The 21,880-nt window shown below is 39.5% G+C and overlaps 1 protein-coding gene across 1 annotated transcript in view; it reads left to right on the top strand.

The window, feature by feature from the left end:
- CDK19 (cyclin dependent kinase 19) overlaps positions 1 to 19,212 on the top strand; it is a 116,370-nt gene extending 97,158 nt beyond the window's left edge. Inside the window, exons 6-13 of the mRNA XM_081093997.1 lie at positions 2,437 to 2,568; positions 6,080 to 6,223; positions 7,502 to 7,571; positions 11,258 to 11,330; positions 11,723 to 11,820; positions 12,520 to 12,598; positions 13,418 to 13,684; positions 17,277 to 19,212. Coding sequence (XP_080950123.1) covers positions 2,437 to 2,568; positions 6,080 to 6,223; positions 7,502 to 7,571; positions 11,258 to 11,330; positions 11,723 to 11,820; positions 12,520 to 12,598; positions 13,418 to 13,684; positions 17,277 to 17,408 — 995 coding nt within the window. The 3' untranslated portion in view covers positions 17,409 to 19,212. The remainder of the gene's footprint in view (positions 1 to 2,436; positions 2,569 to 6,079; positions 6,224 to 7,501; positions 7,572 to 11,257; positions 11,331 to 11,722; positions 11,821 to 12,519; positions 12,599 to 13,417; positions 13,685 to 17,276) is intronic.
- The last annotated feature ends 2,668 nt before the right edge of the window (positions 19,213 to 21,880 follow it).

Genomic DNA, 21,880 nt, shown 5'->3' with positions numbered 1-21,880 from the left:
TTAGTTAATACTCTGATTTTTATGTTTAACACTATAATACAGTTCTTTTTGGCCAAAAATAAAAGCGTAGTCAAATGGAAACACATTGTGCCCTTCCCTGTATCTGAGCCTTTCCCTCCTCAGCAACCTAAAGACTTCCCCGGCCTTACCTAAAATACTTATTGTCCTCTTTACTGTTCACAAATATTCTTCCTTCAGCACCCAGCTCAAGTTCTACTTTCAGTTTAGTTCACTTGTACAAATGTTTATCAAACACTGTTCCAGAGAAAACCATGGAGACCTACGCTCTTCTTTCCAGAGACTTACAGTCCAGTAGCAACGTTCCTTTTCTTACAGTACTTACCCTCTGTATGTTGTTATCTCACTGTCATGTAAGCTCCTTGGTGGTAGACAATGTCTTTTGCTGTTTTTCTATAATTTTATACTACCTAATTAGCACCCACACCAAAATTTTACTACTGATGCCAACTGAATTGGAAATTTCATTCATATCTAATCTTAGGAAAATAACTGTTAGTAATGTTTAAGCTTGTAACCTTTTGTCTAAATTAGTAAGTATTTGAAAAACAGTTTAAAACTCCTTTGATTGAAATATTAATGTTTATTGCATGTAACATTATTATACTTAAAATCATTTTTCTTGAAATATTAATGTTTATTGCATGTAAATGGCTAATTATTTTGTATCTACAATCTGGTAGTAAAAAAAAAATAATAAAAAAATAAAACTCTTTGAAGTTCATACAATAGGAGGAGATTGTTTCCAGGAATGTATATTGTGTCCTCTGGTCTTTCATTTGACAGTGAATAGATGTGGCTTACAAAAAATTAAGGAAGTAGAAAACAAGGGGAGAGAAAACTGGCTTTAGCCTTTACTTCAAAACAAATGTTTCTCAGTGGGTGGAACAGCATTCTATCAGATTACTTTGCCATCAACAACAGGCAGCATCTGTTAAATTTATAAAGCAGTGCTTTGAAGTAGGCATAATATTGGTAGAATGGTTTGAATATTTTTGTTTGCTATAGGAAAATTTAGTTAAGGAAGAGTAGGCTTTAGTACAGGCTTCCTTGGACAGCTTTGTTTTTTAAGACCTGGTTTCTTCAAAACATTTCCAGAAAGTCTTATAAATTATTCAAACTCTCAAGAAGTAATATCACTGTAAATTAAAGTTTTAATGTATGTTATATCATAGCATTGGTTTTAGATTAAATGAGTCTCTGCAGTTGAAATTTCATGTACTAATTGTGCATTTTATAGTACATTGGGGCCCCTTATAATACAAATATACTGTGTATATTATGTATTTCAAATTACAGAGGTTTATAATTTTTGTGATTTTGCCTTTGTGACATTCAATTTAACTGTAATATTATAATTTATTGGCTGTCAGATCAGTGGTTAAGAGTGTAGCTGCTAGATTATAATATGATTTTTGTTTGCGTAATGGCATCTTTATTTAGTATCTTTATGACCATGGGCAAGTCATTTAACTGCTTCAGGCCTTAGACTCTTTATCTCAGAAGTAGGGACCAAAACACTTATTAAACCAGTGTTCTTATGAGGATTAAATGAAGTGATATATGATGTATCTGAAAATGGTTTGTAAAACTCTAAAGTGTTTTGTAGATGTAAGGTATTTGTTGTTTATGAAATCTTAAGAAAATTAGATGGTCCTCAGGACCTTCTTTAGTAATAAATATTCTTTTCACTGCTTTTGTACTCCTCAAATAGTCAAATCAGTTAGCTTTGATACAGATCTTTGTTAAATGATGAATTACAACAAATTATCTCATACATTCTCTACATGTTCTTGGAAACATGTATGTAATGTAGTGGTCACTGTACAAAACTGGCTCTCTAGCGGGGGAAGCCCCAATTTGTAGCATTTGCTGTTTTTCATGATGTAAATATTCTCACCACAGCCAATTTCAAGCACCAACATGTCACTGAACTCAGAGTTGAGACTAGATATGTACTAGTCAGCTCTCATGAGTCCAAAAGAACTGATTCTAGCACACACTGACCTAAGATTTAGTCCATGTTTAGTCTTACAGAAGTCATAATTAATCATTGAAACTTAGATTATCTTTTAAATTGTATTTTGATCTTTCAATTTAAAAATCTAAGAATATTATTGTGGCTGTCTCTAAAAGACAGGAATTTGAAACCAGACCTGGTTCTCATTCTGACTCTGTACTTAGTAGTTCTGTGACCTTGGGCAAGTCAGAGTATCTTTAAGCCTCAGTTTCTTCATCAGATACTATCACAATAATAGTATCTATCTCAGAAGGGGAGATCTGGTGCCTGGTACAGACCACGGGTTGAAAATGGAGGAAAAGGCTTGCTGTATAAGGGTGCTAACTATTGTCATCAACTTTGAATGCTTTTAATATCATGCCAAACTGAGTTTCATGTTAATTTATTTTATTTTTTAGCTGACATGGGTTTTGCCAGATTATTCAATTCTCCTCTAAAGCCACTAGCAGATTTGGATCCAGTAGTTGTGACTTTTTGGTATCGGGCTCCGGAACTTTTGCTTGGTGCAAGGCATTATACAAAAGCCATTGGTAAGTTAGTCTAAAATGATTTAATTACTTGGCATTGAATTATCCTAAATATCAAATGGTATAATAATGAAACTGCTTTGTAAAAACCATTTTCTGTCTCTTTGTGAAAGTCCTGTTGTCTTCTGTACTCCTAGATTTTACAATCTGTTGGATTTGGATTTTTAACTGTATAGGAGAAAATGATTCTTTTAAAAGAAGAAAGCATTTTCTTTCAGCGAATAGAGGTATCTGGTCCATTGAGTTGCTATGGAAATAATAACATGTAAATTTTATTTTGCACTCGCCTACTATTGGTCAGAAGAACTGGAGAGAGGTTTAGAATTGTTTCTTCACAAACAGAAACACAGGAGTAGTGGGGTGCTGGAGGAGCCCCCTTCTATCTGGGGAAAAGTTAATCAGTCTTTCCTAAGCAAGAAACTATGACTAATCTTTCTCTCTTGCCATTACAGTTATCAGAATGGTAGTTTCTCCATTAAGGTAGAAAATAGACAGACTCTGGGTAGATGAGCTGTGCTCAGCATTTTGCCATCTCTCCAGGTAAAAAAAGAAACAACTGAGTAGGAAAATCTGTTATAAACATACTCTCTGTAGGATTTAAAGTTGGCTTTAGAACAGACATCAGAGATTTTGCTACCTGGTCACTATATTGTTCTCAGAGGATCCAGCTGCAAACCAAGGGAGTTAAGAAGAGGAGTCTTCCTCAAATCTAGAGATTTCTTTAAAAGAGGTAAAAAGAGAGGATAGGGAGGGAGTATATTTCTTTAGATTTTCCTTTTACAGACAAGTAAGCACAATCCTTTCTGTTAAGCTTATGAAAAACTTGGTGATACCCAAAGAAATACAAAGCAAGTTTTTACATCTGGAAGATTAGACTGATAATTAACCTATTCATCGTAAAAAGGGAAGCAGAAATTTTAATATAATAATGCCCTCATTCATCGGGAGATCTGACTTTTGCAAAATTCAGACAACCACAACACATTTGTACTTTGTCTGGGGGTTGTTACACTAGCACAGTGCTAACATATTGTAATACTTCATAAATACTGCTGAAGGGTTTTATTAAATGAGTAAAAGAGCCCATGAATAACCTTAGCACTGTGAGATAAACCAGTATGTATTTGATAGTTAGAAGAGTGTAGACCCTTCCCGTGGCAGCTGAGCCCATAGTAAAGCTCTGTTTCAGAGGTGTCAAGGCCACACTGTTAGCAACTGACAGTGGCAGTTCTGTGAAGGGTGAAGAAAGAACTACCAAAAGCAAATGGAAGGAATAGAGTGGTTCTAAGAATGAGGAGTTAAAATCAGTGCCTGACTCTACTCAGTGAGTGACTTTGACCATAGGGCTGTGTTTTTAGACTTTTAGGCTTATGTTTGCTTTTTCTGTTATTGGATCTCTTACTATGGAGAACAGTAAATCTCTTAGGCAACCACAGAAGGCACCAGAGGATAAGAAGAGACTGAAAGTGAGCCAGAGAAGGAGGGAGTGTTAGTTGGAAGTAACAGGTATGCTTTAGAACATAATTGAATGTGAGATAACCCAGGGCTCGGGTAGGGATAAAGGATGTGATAACAGTAGAAATATGTATGTGTTGGACTCTTAGCAAGCACTGATACAATCTATATCTAAAAGGGAGATTCCCAGTAAGAAAAGGCAAATTCAGCCAAAATCCTCTGTTAAACTAAATGAGCCCCCACCAAACTCTACCATATTCTCAGAGATTCTTATACAAAATCCATGGTAAGGCCAGGCCCATTTAAAAAATTCTCTCTCTCTCTCTCTCTCTCTCTCTCTCTCTCTCAGCCCGGTGCATGAAATTTCTGTACTGGGGAGGGGGGCCCTCAGCCCAGCCTGTGCCCTCTCGCTGTCCAGGAGCCCTTGGGGGATGCCCGACTGACAGCTTAGGCCCGCTCACCCCAGGGGGAGCGGGCCTAAGCCAGCAGTCGGACATCCTTAGCACTGCCGTAGAGGTGGGAGAGGCTCCTGCCACTGCTGCTGCACTCGCCAGCCATAAGCCTGGCTCAGGGCTTTTGGCTGAGTAGCACTCCCCCTGTAGGAGTGCACTGATGACCAGGGGGCAGTTCCTGCATTGAGCATCTGCCCCCTGGTGGTCAGTGCGCGTCACAGTGACCGCTTGTTCCACCGTTTGGTCAATTTGCACATTAGTCTTCTTTATATTGGATATATGTATTTCAGAGAGGAAGGGAGAGAGAATCATTGATCAACTGCCTCCTGCACACCCCCTACTGGGGAGTGATTGAGCCTACAACCTGGGCATGTACCCTGACTGGGAAACAAACTGTGATCTTCTGATTTATAGATTGATGTTCAACCACTGAGACACGCCGGCCCGGCAAGGCCCATTTTTAACATGTACCATTAGGTGATTCTATTGTATGTGGTCCACACACTTTGACAACCCATACTTTGAGAAACAGTTTTATGAATATTTTATAATTAAATGTTTTGCTTTTAAAATAAAAATAGATGTGTTTTTTGAGAAATAAAGATAATTTTTTAAAAATATGTCTTTATTGATTTGAGAGAGAGAGAGGAAGGGAGAGGCATAGAGAGAAACTGTCTACATTATTTTTTAAAAATATTTATTAATATATTTGACAAAGCATTGTGAGTATAATCTCTGAATCTGAATTACAGTTTTTCAATCTATAAAATCAAAATAAGTGGTGGTTTGAAATAGTTAATAAAACTTTGAAAGATGCCTAACTTTATCCTGAGGTATTGGAGGATTGGGGAAACATCTAAGTCAGGGATAGGGAACCTGTGTTCTGTCAAGGGCCATTTGGGTATCAGCTGATAAATTAGCCTGCTATTTTGGTCAAACATTTAATTAACTCACACTTAATGCCTTGTAAGTGCCAGACCAAATTTTCAGGCCTTATAGAGCCTTGGACTGGACATTCCCCACCCCTAAGTGAGTGTATTTAGATAACATCTCTCTCTACTGGTGTCTGTCTACCTCTGTATTTGTCAACTTCTGAACCTTACAATTTGTTGAAAGACTGAAGTTGGTAGTCTTTCAGCCAAAAGTTGAGTTTTTTCCAAATAATTTTATGTGGTATTACTGTTGGAATCAGACATTCTGCTCTATAGTTATGTATTGCTTTAAAGAATGTATTGCTATACCTGATGGTGATATTGTTTTAGTCTATCAGATCTTGAGTAATAGATTATCAGTTGAATGCTTTAGTAATTGAATTACTAATAGTGGTTAGGAAGACTTTTGCCTATATATAAAGTAAATTCATTGCTTACTAAATTGAGTTTCCTAAGCTTATCTTCATCAGGAAATACACAGGTAAATGTTTTTTTTATTTGGTTTACAATGCGTTGTGTGATAATCATCTGTTCATGTCTTCTTAAGACACTTATTGTATTTTGTATATTGCTTTACTGAAAAGTATTTTTATGTGTAGGCTGTGATTATACCAGGAATTATAACCAAAGACGTATAATAAATGTGTACAAAAACTTGTTTTCCTTTCTTTGTAGATATATGGGCAATAGGTTGCATATTTGCTGAATTGTTGACTTCAGAGCCCATTTTTCACTGTCGTCAGGAAGATATAAAAACAAGCAATCCCTTTCATCATGATCAACTCGATCGGATATTTAGTGTCATGGGATTTCCTGCAGGTAATTTATTTTCTTTTTCAAAATATTTAGTCCTATTTCAAAATCATTTCTTTTCAAAAGCATATTTTTAAGTATTATCTACACTAATAAAAGAGAAAAATGGTAATTGGCGTACGGCGATACCCCTTTCATTGGCTAATCAGGGCTATATGCAAATTAACTGCCAACTAAGATTGGCAGTTAACTGCCAACAAGATGGCGGCTAATTTGCATATGTAGGCACAATGCAGGGAGGCGAAAGGGAAAGCAGGAAGAAGCCCCCTGCCACTGACAGTGATCGGAAACCCAGGGGGGAGCTAAGAGCTCGGGGGCAGGGCAAAGGCGACCCTGGGGCCGCCTTTGCCCTGCCCCCCAGCCATGATCGGAGAATCAGGCGCCTTTGCCGCCCTGGCCAGTGATAGCAGGAAGTAGGGTTGGAGCCAGCGATGGGAGCTGGGCACGGTCGAAGCTGGCAGTCCCAGGAGCTAGGGGTCCCTTGCCTGGGCCTAAAGCGGAGCCCACGATTGCGGCGCCCCCCGCTGCCACTGCGGGTCCCCGCTGCCCGGGCCGGACGCCTAGGCCAGAGGCGTTAGGCCTGGGCAGGGGCGGAGCCTGCAACCGCGGGGAACTGGGGGTCCCCTGCCCAGGCCCGACACCTCTGCCGGAGGCCTCAGGCCTGGTCAAGGGGCCGATCCGGTGATTGGTGATCGGAGGGTGATGAGGGTCAACTCCTCTGACCGAGGCATCAGGCCTGGGCGGGGGGCTGAGCCGGGGATTGGGGGGATATGATGGTCCCCTTGCCCAGGCCTGAAGCCTGGGTCAGAGGCGTCAGGCTTGGGCGGGGGGTGGAGCAAGCGATCAGAGGGAGATGGGGGTCCCCTGCCCAGTCATGATTCCTGGGCCAGAGGCCTCAGGCCTGGGCGGGGGCCAGAGCCAGTGATTGGGGGGAGATGGGGGTCCCCTGTCCAAGCCTGACACCTCTGGCAGAGGCGTCAGGCCTGGGCAAGGGGCCGATCAGGCGATCGGAGGGTGATGGGGGTCAACGCCTGAGGGCTCCCAGTATGTGAGAGGGGGCAGGCTGGGCTGAGGGACACTCCCCCCCCCCCCCACACACACACCCAGTGCACGAATTTCGTGCACCGGGCCCCTCCTAGTGTGTGTGTGTATATATATATATATATATATATATATATATATATATATATATATATATATATTAAGCTAAAGTAACTAGGAGATTATTTTTTAAAAATAACACATTATTTCCTATAACAACATTCAATATTTTTTTTTTGTAAGATAAAGACTGGGAAGATATTAGAAAGATGCCAGAATACCCCACACTTCAAAAGGACTTTAGAAGAACAACGTAAGTAACTCCATTTAAATAGAAGCAGCCATTTCATTGGGAATATTTAATATTTTTAAAAAAACAGATACAGATTATTTAAACTAGAAACCTAGATTTTTTTAAAATATTCTTTATGCCTATGATTTAAAGAAGATATTACAGATGTTCACATATATGGTAGGCTTACGCTGTATTATTTTAAAACTTCTAAGAATTTAAGGGGCAATAGATAGTTTAAATGTCTCCTCTGTTTTAGCAGGATAAAGGGCTCAGTTCAGGGCCACAACTATGATTTTTATCTTTCTCTGAGTAATGACTGGTGACCGAAATGCTGGGCTAGCTGCCAAGATGACAGAGGAAGAACACATGGCAGGGATCTGAGTAACTGGCGGGACATTTATGTTGAGCAGAAATAAGAGGAGGGGAAAGGTGGCATGAGAGGACTTTATTATAAGTATATATGCTCAGAGGAAAAGGTGAAGGAGGCTCCCTTTTAGGCAACTTAATGGAAAATTTTCAGGACAGGAGAGCTTGCAGCGGTTTTCAACCTATGGGTCGCGAACAATGAAAATACATCCTGCAGCCGAAACCGGTTTGGCTCAGTGAATGGAGCGTCGGCCTGCGGACTGAAAGGTCCCAGGTTCGATTCCGGTCAAGGGCATGTGCCTGGGTTGCGGGCATATCCCCAGTGGGAGATGTGCAGGAGGCAGCTGATCGATGTTTCTCTCTCATCGATGTTTCTGACTATCTCTCTCCCTTCCTCTCTGTAAAAAATCAATAAAATATATATTAAAAAAAAAAAGAAAATACATCCTGCATATCAGATATTTACATGACGATTCATAACAGTGGCAACATTACAGTTATGAAGTAGCAACGAAAATAATTTTATGGTTGGGGGTCACCACAACATGAGGAACTGTATTAAAGGGTCGCGGCATTAGGAAGGTTGAGAACCACTGACTTATAGGAACAAAAGCAGACATCATAAATAGATGTAGAGAGTGGCACTCACCATTTTTGGCCCCTGTTACACAGTCCTTGGTAGGTCTTTTGCCTCTTCCGATCTCTAAACACACACACACACATACAAACTCTATGGTTAGATGCCATTGTCAGACCCAAGGACCTCTTTCATTCTTGTCACGGGGAGTGTTGCCCTCCTCTCCTTTCATACAAATGGCACCTCTTAAAGATAGCCTTGGTATTGTTCAAGGTTTTCTCTTCTCGCCCTAGACATTTTCCCAGGAAGTCTCCATGATCCTAATGGCCACAGTTTACTGTCAGTTATGCTGATAATTCCCAATTAACATATCCTACTCAGATTTCTTTTCCAAGTTTCAGACCCATTTATCTAGTTGTCTCATGGAACTCAATTTCAGTGTCCACAAATACTTCAGTTAAATGTCCCAAACTGAATTCATCATTTATCCTCCTAAACCTCTCCTCTGCTTTATTTCCTCCCTACTTATGTATCTTATACTACTCAGTGTACATGATTCACCTAATTATTGGAGCCAAAAGCATCTCACTCTCTTCTCTTTTGCTCCCTAGTGTCCAAACAGTAAATCTAGTCAGTTCTTTGTTCTAAATATCCTCTGAATCATTGTATTTCTCTCCATTCACCCTGCCACTATTAAAATGCAGACCACCACTGTCTCACCCAGAATCTTGAAATGGCCTCCTAAGTGGTGTTTCTACCTCCAGTCTTCATTCCAACTCACTGTCTATACTGCAATCATTCCAAAAGCAGATTTGATCATGTCGGTCTTCTAGTTGCTCTTCAGTCACCATTGCTCTGAAATTCCTTAATACAGCTAACAAAAGCTTGGCTTCTGCATCACCAAATTCAGCTCATAAACCACTCTTCACTTTGTGTTCTATACCCTAGACATCGTGAATTTTTTTAAAAAAAATGTATTTTTATTGATTTCAGAGAGGAAGGGAGAGGAAGAGAGAGATCAAAACATCAGTGATGAGAGAGAATCATTGATTGGCTGCCTCCTGCACGCCCCTCACCGGGATCGAGCCCGCAAACCAGGCACATGACCTGAACAGGAATTGAACTATGACCTCCTGGTTTGTAGGTCAACACCCAACCCCTGAGCCATGCCAGCCAGGCAGAATCTATATTTCTAATGTAGGCTCTCAGGTGCCCATGCTGCAGATCTGGAGGCCAGGTTTGTGTAGCAGGGTCCTAGAGCACATAAAAAGGGTTTTGAAATGTACATATGCTTTGACCAAATAATTCCAAGAATTTGTTCTGTGGAAGCAATTTGAGCAGCTAATTCAGTACTTACTATGTGCCTGGCATGTCCTATACCCTTTACCTACATTTTCTCATATGATCGTTATACCAACTCCGTAATGTAGGTATAATTATAATCCTCACTTTCAAATGAGGAATCTAAGCCTTTCATAGTGCTAACTACCCAAGATCACGCAATAGTAAATGACAGTCAGGGTCCAGTAGGCGTCTCTGATTCTCACCTGCTCTGCAGTTATTGTCTCCCTACAGTGTGTACCAGATTTACCTACAAGGTGAATAATAACTATTGTGAAACACATTAGTAAGAGTAGGAGATAGGCAACCACTACATAATAAGTTTAAAGGACATTTGACAAGGAAAAATGCTTATAAAACAATATTAAGTGAAAAAAGGGCAATTTATACAGTATGATCCCAGTTTTATAAAAACAAAACAAAAATCCCTCAGTGTTTGTATAATGTGTGTGTGTGTGTGTGTGTGTGTGTGTGTGTATAATGTCAGGAAATTATCAAAATCTTGACAGTGGTTCTTTATCACTGAATGGCTTGATTATGAGTGATTTCAATTTTCTTCTTTATACTCTACTATATTCTCTAAATTTTCTGCCATGAACATATATTTTCTATTTTTTACCCATTTCAATTTGAAATATTTCATATTTTGGAAAGAATGTATATGATATATATATAGTTTATTTAGAATAATAAATGAATACCCTTCTACCTCACCTCTCAACCAAAAGAAATACAACATTACTAAGATTACAGAAGTACTCTATGTACCCTCCCTTCCTGTTCATGTCCCTCCCAAAGGGTAGCCCCTGTTCTGAATTTGTATTTATCATTCTTCATTTTTCATTATAGTTTTACTACAAATAAATTATTGTTCAGTTTAATGTATCTTTGAACTTTTTATATAAATAGTATTATACTTCTGCACTTTGTTTTCCCTCATTCAACCTCTGTATTCATTTTTACTATTGTTAGCATTCTATTATGTCAACACATAACAATTTAATTACCCATTCTTTAGTAGATATACATTTGGATTGTTTACAGTTTATTCTATTACCAAAATGCTGCCAAGAACATTTATTGTCTATGTATCCTGTTATGCATGTGCAAAAATCTCTCTTAGACTAGAGTATGTACCTAGGAAAAGAATTGCTGGGTCATAGGATATTCACATTTTCAACTCTAATGGTTAATGCATAATTATTTTCCAAAGTGATTGTAAAAATGTAAACTCTTGCATGCGGTGTTTAACACTTCCTATTTCTTCACACATTTACCAATGTTTAGTTGTGTATTCCTTTTTAATCAGAAAAAACAATGGCGTAAACTTATACCTTATAGGAAAAATCAGTCTTAGAGCTTTCCATTATATGAATGGTGTAAGTGTTCCCAATGATGTTTGATTGTTATGTTCTTACAGATATGCCAACAGTAGCCTCATAAAGTACATGGAAAAACACAAGGTCAAGCCTGACAGCAAAGTGTTCCTCTTGGTAGGTGCATCTCCCCCAGATTGGGAAGTCAGAACCTAGTGCAGCTCTCACCTCATCCCATTTCCCATGGAATTGTCCCAGCTGCTCCTTCTCTTTAGAAGGAAAAGAAATCAGTGGATGCTGGAGCAAATTAAATATTTTTCTTTGGAGATGTTATCCATGACTTTTAGCCTTATTTTCCCCCCAATAATTTTATCAGCAGAAAAAGAATTAAATTCTGTAACTGCTTTAATGCTAATGATTTTTTCTAATTCCACATAAATGTGTGTAGTGTGCTAATCATGCAGTAAGTGAGCTGTACAAAATGGCATTTGATATTAATCCCGTTAGACAGTAATTTAAAAGTCAAAACTGACTTGTAAACAACTTTTTCATGTGTTATCACTCCCTAGCTTCAGAAACTCCTCACTATGGATCCAACGAAGAGAATCACCTCCGAACAAGCTCTGCAGGACCCCTATTTCCAGGAGGACCCCCTGCCCACCTTGGAGTATGTGTCCGACCTTTTCTGTGTCTTTTGCTCCCGGTCGAGGGTGTCGGGTAGTGGCTGAAAGGAAGAGAGCACTTGTTCGGAAGTATTTTACTGTCTTCATTAATGCTACTTTGGAGAAAAATACTCACTTGTATTTTGAAGGAAGCAAAGCTGTAGAGAGGTGTGAATGAAAAGACATATTTTAGGAATGACGATTAATCAGTTTTACAGGTAAAAACAAATGGGACAGATGGGACTTTTATAGAAGGTCTGTCAGAACAGTTTAAACGGAACCAGTGGGGAACTGAGAAGTTAAAATTCAGTGTGTCTCCATCCTTGGTTATACCCACGTATATGGTTGTGATTAGGTTTGTTAGAGGTGCAGCTTTTCTTAAAAGAAAAGTTATTTTCTTTGTTGAAGCAAATACAAATTCAGTTATTATTAGTGCCAATGAAGTTTGTGTGGAGAAATTCTGTCATATGTCAACTCCCTAACAGCAGCTAAGATTTGGTATTGAACATGGCAATGTGTAAAATTAAGACAACAAATTGTTCTTTAATGCTTAAATTAAGTTGTGATGGGAGACATCCAACAAGCACCAATCACAGATGAAGAATAGGAAATACGTTGAGAAAAAAGTGGAATTTTAAATTAACAAGGTCAGTGATATCATAGCTTTTCGGTCATGACATTTCTTTCTTTATAATGATTTTTAGTGTGTTTGCTGGCTGCCAGATTCCATACCCCAAACGAGAATTCCTAAATGAAGATGAACCTGAAGAGAAAGGCGATAAGGTATGAACTGCACAGTACATTTTCACTTCCAGAGGGTAAGGAGGCAAAAGGAGAACATAGGGAAGTATAATTTAATAATCCCTATGTATTTAACCACCTTTTATTTAATTAAACCTGTATTTATGTAGGCTGCTTTGAAATTTGAAATGTAATAAGCTTACAGATAGATGACCTTCCTGATTTGTTTTATAGCCTACTAGAGGCCTGGTACACAAATTTGGGGTGGGGAGGCTGATCGAGGGTGGGGCGGGGGGAGGAGGAGGAGGGCCCAAGGGCAGTTGGCCAGCTGGCCCCACCCCCTGGTCAAACTCCCTGTTGAGGGGACAGTTTGCATATTAGGCTTTTATTATATAGGATTTTATTCCCTGACTCGTCATTCTTGCTTTTTGTTTGTTCAGCATTATTACCATCACCTTATGCAGGCTGCTTTTCAAAGCATCATTCTGTTCTTGATATACTTGGAGATATAAGGCCCTTCCCACACCCCTGTACCTGAAAATTACTCTCGAAAGACTATTGGAGCTGTTTTAGTGAGGGCAGAACTATTTCCTATGTGCCTTTGGTCTTCAGTGGGATGTCTGTGTCTGGTTGGAGGATTACTATGCCATTGAATGGACTTCAGAGAATGAGTCCCATTCAGGGCCCAGCACGTTGACCTTTGGGGATGCTGTAGTCCTTGGCTGCTCCATTTTGCAGCCATTCCAGCCACTTTGGTGTCCCACATAGGTCGCCCTGCATGTTGGCTCAGCACATCAAGTATTGAAAGACATTTCCTGTTAATGTAGTTCCATACCAAGCTTGCTTTTTTTCCCTTCCAAGAATCAGCAACAGCAACAGAACCAACATCAGCAGCCCACGGTCCCTCCAGCACAGACAGCAGCCCCTCCGCAGGCGCCCCCTCAGCAGCAGAGCAGCACCCAGACCAACGGGACTGCAGGAGGGGCCGGGGCCGGGGCCGGGGGCACCGCAGCAGGGCTGCAGCACAGCCAGGACTCCGGCCTCAACCAGGTGCCTCCCAGCAAGAAGCCACGGCTGGGGCCTTCAGGCGCAAACTCAGGCGGGCCTGTCATGCCGTCAGATTATCAGGTATTCCCCTGAATTTTGTACTTTTAATGTTTATACATTTTTATTAAATCAGTGCTTTTAGAATTAAGTAGCACTTAACGCTAAAGTTTGTACAAACTGTACAGTCCTGTTTCTACGGCATTATGAAAATGAATATCTTTGTTGTATTTTATGTAATTGCAAGATATTTCTCTCTTGACTTGTTTATCCTGACACCCCAAGGAGGGAAGCTGAGGCAGGCCCTTTCCTCCTCAAAGAAAATTCCTTCTTTTGCACAAACAGCTGCCTTTCAGCTTTGGACCAGAAAAAGATACCTAGATAAGCAATTGAAAAGGGAGAAGAGTGGTAGCATATTTTGGACAAAATAGCTATATACCAGAAAGATTTGCTGTCACTGGAAGAAAATAGTAAATAGCCACATAAACATAGAAGAGAAAAGGATTAAAATTGAAATTTCTCAGAAATAACCATTAAATCTCACTAGAAATAATTTTGAGACTAGAAAATACTTTTAAAGTACTTTGATAAAAAGAGAATTATAATTGTAATATAAATTCTGGAAATTAAAGAAAAATTAAAGGTTTGGTATTTGGGAAGAGAGGTAAAAATACTTGTGAAAACTGCAGGAATCTTGTTTTCAAGGTAGCAACAAGCTAAGAAAAGGTCTAAGAAAATGAGAAGAAAAACTTAAATGAAAGGTAGAAAGAAAAAAGGTATAGAACCATGTCCCTTGGGAAACTGGTGGAGGAGCAGTTAGGTTAGATATAATAGAAAACAAAACCACAGCAAAGGAGCCATAAACTCACTGGTAAGGAACTGGAATTAAGAGAAACATTAACAGGAAAGATATAATAAGTAGCTGCCCAAACAGGCTTTCCATTTTGAACATCTTACAAAATGAAATGTATTTTCTCTCACAACTGCGTCTCTGAAAACCTCTCTTGGAAGATTCCCTACAAGCAGAGGGGATAGAACAGCACTGCCATTTGGTTCCAGTTAAACTAGTCAAGGTTACCGTTTGATCCTCTAAAAACAGCAGGTCATGAACCTCTTTGAATTTTCTCATAAATTCAGATTCCCCCCCCCCCAACATTGGTTTATTCTTATCATATGAGCAATAAACCTTTACTATATACTGGCTTATCTTTGTGTCTCTGATAGTATTTGTTAAGGTAAGAAACATTTAAATCTGTAAAAAAAAATTGTGAGTTTATTTGAGCCAAACTGTCAATAATTGCTGGGAAACAGAATCTCTGGGAGAATGGCGATTTTTCACCTAGTTTTATAAATTACCATCAAAGAAGGATATAAAATCTGCTGGTGATCGATTAGAGGTGGGAGATAGCAAAGCGGGGAAACTTTTGGGATTGGGTAAAAAGTAAAATGATAGACACATGCTTCTTTTACATAGGTGGGTACAGGATAGTTATCAATCAACAATTAAACACGATAACAGTAACAATGAGGGAATTTATGGTCTCCATCCTGGCACTTTGGTTTTGCCCTGAGGGGTGGGGGTGGGTGGGAAGTTGCAAGGTACCTTGATACTCCAAAGGTATGTAATCATAGATGCAAAAAGACAGTAGGCTCAGTTAAGATTAAAGTTGATCTTTGTCAGGGAAAATATTTGCCTAAGACAAGATTATCCACAATAGACTGCTTTTTAATTTAAAAAGTTTTAATTTCAGACCATCCTTTGTGGTTACTTTAGGTCTCTGAGTTTGCAAGGCCGCCACACAGGCCTTCTCTGAGTTAGGTTAGCATGTGGCCCCTTTTTGCCTACATATTATAATAACCTGATTATAGACAATTGTGGACAGATTACTTTAAAAATTGTTTTTAATTTATTTATTAATTTTAGAGAAAAAAAGAGTGAGGGAGAGAAACATCGATTTGTTATGCCACTTATTTATATATTCATTGGTTGATTCTTGTGCATGCCTTGACTGGGGATCAAACCCGCAACCTTGGTGTATTGAAATGATGCTCCAACCATCTGAGCTACCTGGTCAGGATCTTAATTACTGTTTTTATTCCTTTCAAACTGAAGAGCTCTTCAAAATCTTTTTCTTTGTCCATCTGTGCTATTTACTTAAAAACAAAACAGCATCTTTATAAAATGGGTAGATAGCTCAGCTATTTAGTTGGATAGACTAGCACGAGGAGGGGTAGTCCCTTTGCATCTATTTGCAACTCTAACATCATCAATGTGTTTGTGCTTTATCTGGTACGGGAAATCCAGTGTGTGTGTCCAGACTGCTCAAGTGAAAGTGGTCTTGGCCAACCTAACAATTACAGGGCTTGTGAATGGAAAGAACGTTTTTTCATAATAAACTTTCAAAATAAAACATAGTTAGAATGTGGAATTTTGGAAGGCTTCTTACACTGACACAACTAATCAGAGTTATGTAACTTAGGAAGGATCCAGTCATTTGTGTTAACCAAGCCCATCTTACTGCCCTGTTGTCTTGGGCCAGATGTTCCAAGTCCAGTTTGGCAGCCTGTGCACCTGAGGTGGGGACCTTGTTGATTTGTCCTTTCTTAACCCTAATGCCACCTCCAAGTCATTTACATTTTAACTACAAATAATAGCTTTATTATGTATATTCTTTCCCACTTTGCTCAGAGGAAGAACTGGCCTTCTGAGCATAGCCAAAGACATTGGTCCCAGCTATTCTGTTTGACCAGGCACCATGTTTTTATTCTATTGACGAATTTTCCTTTCACATATTTTTTCATATGTGCCCTAAGAAGATGAATGTTTCATTTAAAGTAATAAAGCCCTAACCGGTTTGGCTCAGTGGATAGAGCATTGGCCTGCGGACTGAAGGGTCTCGGGTTCGGTTCCAGTCAAGGACATGTACCTTGGTTGCGGGCACATCCCCAGTAGGAGGTGTGCAGGAGGCAGCTGATTGATGTTTCTAACTCTCTATCCCTCTCCCTTCCTCTCTGTAAAAAATCAATAAAATATATTTAAAAAATAAAATAAAATAAAGTAATAAAAACATTGAATTGAAATACATTTGTGTCTGCCTCCTCCTGAGGGCATTTTCATATATGAACGTTTTTTTATTCTAAGTAAGACCTGAGGTTCATAAAGCCCACTCATTGCTGCCACGCCCTGCCCAACTCTGCCTTTCTTTGTCATGGAGGTGCTGCTGCTGCCCCCACTCTGGCCTCTACCTCTGAAAACTTTTTCTCTACAAATGATTTCTTAATCACAGCTTTTTTATTTATAATGAGAAAATTAACAGGCATCTGTAGATATTATGGATAATTTTGGCCGAATGTGCCAAATTAATGATTCTTGTTTGTAAATCTCACTTATGCAAAGAATGACTAACCAGAATTAGTCAGTACCGAGAGCAGTGGGCAACATAAGTTTCCCCACTGCCTTGTGTGCATGTGCCAGTGCAGCTCATCTCCCAAAGAACTCCAGCCAAACGTGTGGTTATAGTGGTGGCAGGCTATGATTTTCAATCAACAAAATGTATTAACAAACTAAGCTGGATCTGATCCAGGAGCCTCTGATGAGCGGCTCACTTCTCCATTCCGTTGTGGTGATCATCTCTTCTTTCATCTGTAACTCCCTTCTCCTCTTTCCTTCTCCTAGCACTCCAGTTCTCGCCTGAATTACCAAAGCAGTGTTCAGGGATCCTCGCAGTCCCAGAGCACACTAGGCTACTCCTCCTCATCTCAGCAGAGCACCCAGTACCACCCATCTCACCAGGCCCATCGGTACTGACTCCCACAGCCCAGAGCAGACTCCAGCAATATGATGTCCGCATTGAAGAGAACCAAAAATGCAAAACCTGTGATGCCATGTAAAACTTACCCATGTGGGAGGAAGACTGTATTCTGAGCATCTTGCAGGACTGATGTCTCTTCTCTATTGACTTACAGAAGATTTTCGTGAAGTTTCCCCAGCACCCTTTCCCTGCATGTGTTCATCGTGACTTCTCTGATCGGGCGTCTGATCCAATCCCAGCACTTACCTTCTGTGACCTTCAGCATTCTTTTGAAGGATTTCCTGGTGCACCTTTCTCGTGCTGTAGCAATCACTATGATTTATCTTTTCAAAGCTCTTTTAATAGGACTTTAATGTTCTAGAATCAGGACTCCAGTGGTGTAAAGTTTTATACTTCATCAACTAACCTAGCAACACAGGTAAAAACGTACCTTTTAAAGCACTACGTTATTTTCACAAAATATAACTGTTTTGCTCATGGAAGTCTTAAACAGAAATTGTTACTGTCCCAAAGTACTGTACTATTATGTTTTTATTTATCTAGTTTCAGGGAAGGTCTAATAAAAAGACAAGTGGTGGGACAGAGGGAGCCTACAACCAAAAACAGCCTGCATCTTCGCAGTTGGTATGCTTCATGCAATGAAGCACCGAAGTGTGTGGTGGTTTTTATGTAATCATTGACATGGAACTTAGTTCCCAGAATCATCTTATCCTGAACAGTAGTCAGTAATGAAGAATTATAAATTTAACTTCCTGTAGCTAAGTCTGCGTTAAAAGGGTTTTGAGAGCTTTGATGAAATGCAGTCCTCTGGTGACCCGCACCAGAGAGCTGAAGAGAACATTAACTGCACTAGGATTCTTTAAGGAGCAATGCTGATCAGAGGATATATTACTTTCCTTTGAAGGAAAAGCTTCTAGTGTGTATTGTACATAACGTTGGCTTCTCTAAAGAGCTGTTGGTTTCTTCACATGTGGGCCATCTTGAGTAACTTTCTTACATAATCAAGGGTACTCGACAGAAGCCTGCCAATGAATCTGCTTTTAAAATAAAGAGCAGTGTTCTCCATTCGTATTTGCATTAGATATAGAGTGACTATTTTTAAGGCATGTTAAAAATTTAGGTTTTATTCATGTTTAAAGTATGTATTATGTATGCATAATTTTGCTGTTGTTACTGAAACATAATTCTATCAAGAATCTTTTCATTGCACTGAATACTTTCTTTTGCCCCTAGGGGAAAACTAATAATTGTGCCTAAAAAACTATGGGCAGATAGTATACAACTAAACTAGATAAAGTGCATATTTGCATTTCCATGATCTATGAATTGGAGGCCGAGTTCTTTCTCAGTCAGTGTAAAGAACCCCTCACTCCCCAGAGTCACAAAGAAATGTAGACCTAGAGCTCTCGTTGTAATGTAAGGGACAGGACATTTGTGTTCTCTGAATGCTACTAGCAGCACCAGCCTTGTTTTAAACGTTTTCTTAGCTAGAAGAAATAGCTGATTGTTGTATATGCAAGTTATAAGCATTTTTTTACTATTCTTTATGAACTTATCTACCTGGTTATATACTCTGGGTCCATACACAAGTAACATAAGACTTTAGACAGAAGCCAGTATATATTTTGCACTATTGATGTGATCCTGTAGCCAGCAAGGACCTTACTGATTTCAGCATAATAATGCTTATTAATAATAAAGACTATATAGTGATGCTCACCAACACTGACACAGTTGCATGCATGCTCCATTGGAAGGAATTTCTGATTGTCTCTATGGTAATCTACCCCTTCCGTTTTCAAAATGAAAAATTAATAGCCCTCTGCCTAATGTAGCTACATATATAAGGTTCTGTCCTGTGCCTGAAGCCTCACTGTCCAGAGTTATTGGTCCTCAGATGCTCACTGCACCCTCACCGTGTACCCAGTGCTGTGCTGGATGGAAGATACAAAGGACAAGACGTACTTGCTGGCTCTTAAGGAGCTTACGTTCCACTCCATGAAAGGGAGCTCTGCTGGGATGGTTGGCTTCTAAGGGAAAACATCTGAGAATGTGAGGGTCCTTTTGTTCACTTCTAAACCCACTTGGATGGAGTCACTATTCCAAATTCTCCGCAAGAAACTGTTATGGAGAAGTTTCTATGTGTAGTTACCTTTGAGAACGCCAGCAATTCAGTATCACAGCAGGCATTCATGTACATTTGAAATGTTCACAGCAGCCTTTCAATATTGGGTGGCTCTTGGTAGGCAGAACACTAGTAAGTAGCTCTAGGAAATTAGAATGAAAATAGAAGCCCTGTCCTGCCCTCAAGGGGACCTTACATTTAATGAAAGACATACCCAAGTATGTGCATGAACCAAAATGCCATGTCCCTTCATACTTTATACGCAACTTTGAAATACAGTTCTTGTGATATGTGCTTATAGGATCATAGGACTACCTAGCATTCCTGGTGTGTGGTGAATTTTATTGGCAGAGCCGATGGAGAGGCTGTAAGGGGATTTCATCAGTTGTTCCCAGTACGATGTTCTCCAGAATCGAGCCAGATATCCCCATTCCACACAGGACCGGGTTTCTGGTCATTGCACTGGCTCTGGCCCTTTCCTCCTGTGGTCCTGCCTCAGAGTTGGTGATGCCCGTTATCTTTTAAGATAATTTTGATTTGTAATTTCTGTTTCCCTGTAAAGGGGCACAAAGCCTTGAACACATTTATGGTCCCTAAAATTGTGGGACCTCAAAGGAGAACTATGAAGCTTTTTAAGGTTCAAATTTACCTTTGTAGTCCCCAAATGGCCACATTCCTCTTCGAAAATTTATTACTGTCATGTCCCCGAGAATGCAGGGGGAGATTCCTCAGCATATGGGAACACCTAAACCAGGGAAGGTCACAGGAAAGAAGGAATCAACATGAAGGTGCTCTGCTCCCCATAATTACAAATCAATTTGAGGTAGCTTTCTGGTGAGGTGTGTGTTTGGAAAACGGGATTTCAGGGCAGCTGAGCTCAAGGGTAAGGTTGCCTGGTGGCAGGACTGACACTAAGAGGCTGAAGCAATCCTTGTGAGGAAACAGATCATGCAGTAGCATACAAAAACCAAGGACATGTATATTTTTATATCTGTGTGGTTCTAAAACTTTAGTACTTAGAATTTTGGCCTTCTGCACTACTCTTTTGCTCTTATAAACAATTTACCTTTAAAAATGGAAAGGGACGGCATTTACATATGTGTTCACTGCCTCATTCCTGGTGAAGCAGCTGTTAGTTATATGCCTCTAAAACTATGCTGTTTTCTCTGCTAAAGAGAGAAAAAATAGTTGGACAATAAGACTTGCCACGTAGTCTGCTTTGAATAAATTTATGTAGCAGAAACTATATAATGAAGGAAGAAATCTATGAAAATTGCAAACCCCAATCTATCTATGGTGAGATCTTTGCAGGAAATAGAGGAAGGCAGTGAAATGGCAGTGAGAGTAAAGGAGGCTTGAAGGATTCAAGTATAAGTAACGTTTTATATAAAGCATAGTAGTTTAGGTCCCCATAATCTTAAAGAATATCATAAATATCATAAAGCAAAGTTCATTGGTTTAGGATTTTTAAAAAATGTGTTGTACCTAAGGCCATACTTACTCTTCTATGCTGTCACTGCAAAGGCGTGATAAGTATGTATTATATGAAAAAAAAATCCTTAATGCACTGTTATCTCCTAAATATTTAGTAAATTAAAACTATTTAATTTTTTTAAAGATTTGTCTGTGTAGACACTAAAGGTATTACACAAAATCTGGACTCAAGATGTCCTTTTTAACAACAATTTAAAATACTTTTTATATATGTTATGTAGTACATGCTTTCTTAAACTGCATAGTTTGTATTTCCCATAATTCCTATTTGTGAAGTGTGCTCGTCCTTGTCTCACTTCAGTCATTTCCTGCATGCATCCCTCTTTATGGCTATAGAGATGACTGTATGCTCTCCACACTCTGCTACGAGGTGTCGCTCAGGGCGCTGCACCCAGCGAGGCCCGCCCTGGGGGTGCAGGACAAGCCGCCGCTTTGGAGCGGAGTGTCCCCCCGCTTTTGAGTTGTCCTGGCCTCCTTGAAATGACTGTTAAAACTAAAATAAATTACATTGCATTTATTTTATATTCTTGGTTGTAATAAAAATTTAATTGACTTTGTTTCTGTGTGGCTTCTTTAAGTATAAAAAACTCTTGTTGTAAGTGTTGGTGTTGAGATTTGAATGGTGCGCCTAGAAGCTTTTCCGATCACACTTGTCCAGCAGCGATACAGCCTCCCTGTGAGCAGCCACTTGGGGTTGTATTCAGGGTGTTTATGATGTCACAAAACCACAGAGGCAAGGCTTGCAATACCTCAGAAGCAAAATTACAGTCTTTAAAACATCTCCCCGGGAAACGTCCTATTTTTGAAAATTAAAATTAAAATGGTGTTTTAGAAGAAAACAAATAAGCA

Source organism: Myotis nattereri (assembly GCF_964212035.1).
Source record: "Myotis nattereri genome assembly, chromosome: 6".
Classification (NCBI taxonomy): Eukaryota; Metazoa; Chordata; class Mammalia; order Chiroptera; family Vespertilionidae; genus Myotis; species Myotis nattereri.
The sequence above is the reverse complement of the archived record's forward strand: the minus strand, read 5'-3'. Positions and strand labels throughout refer to the sequence as shown.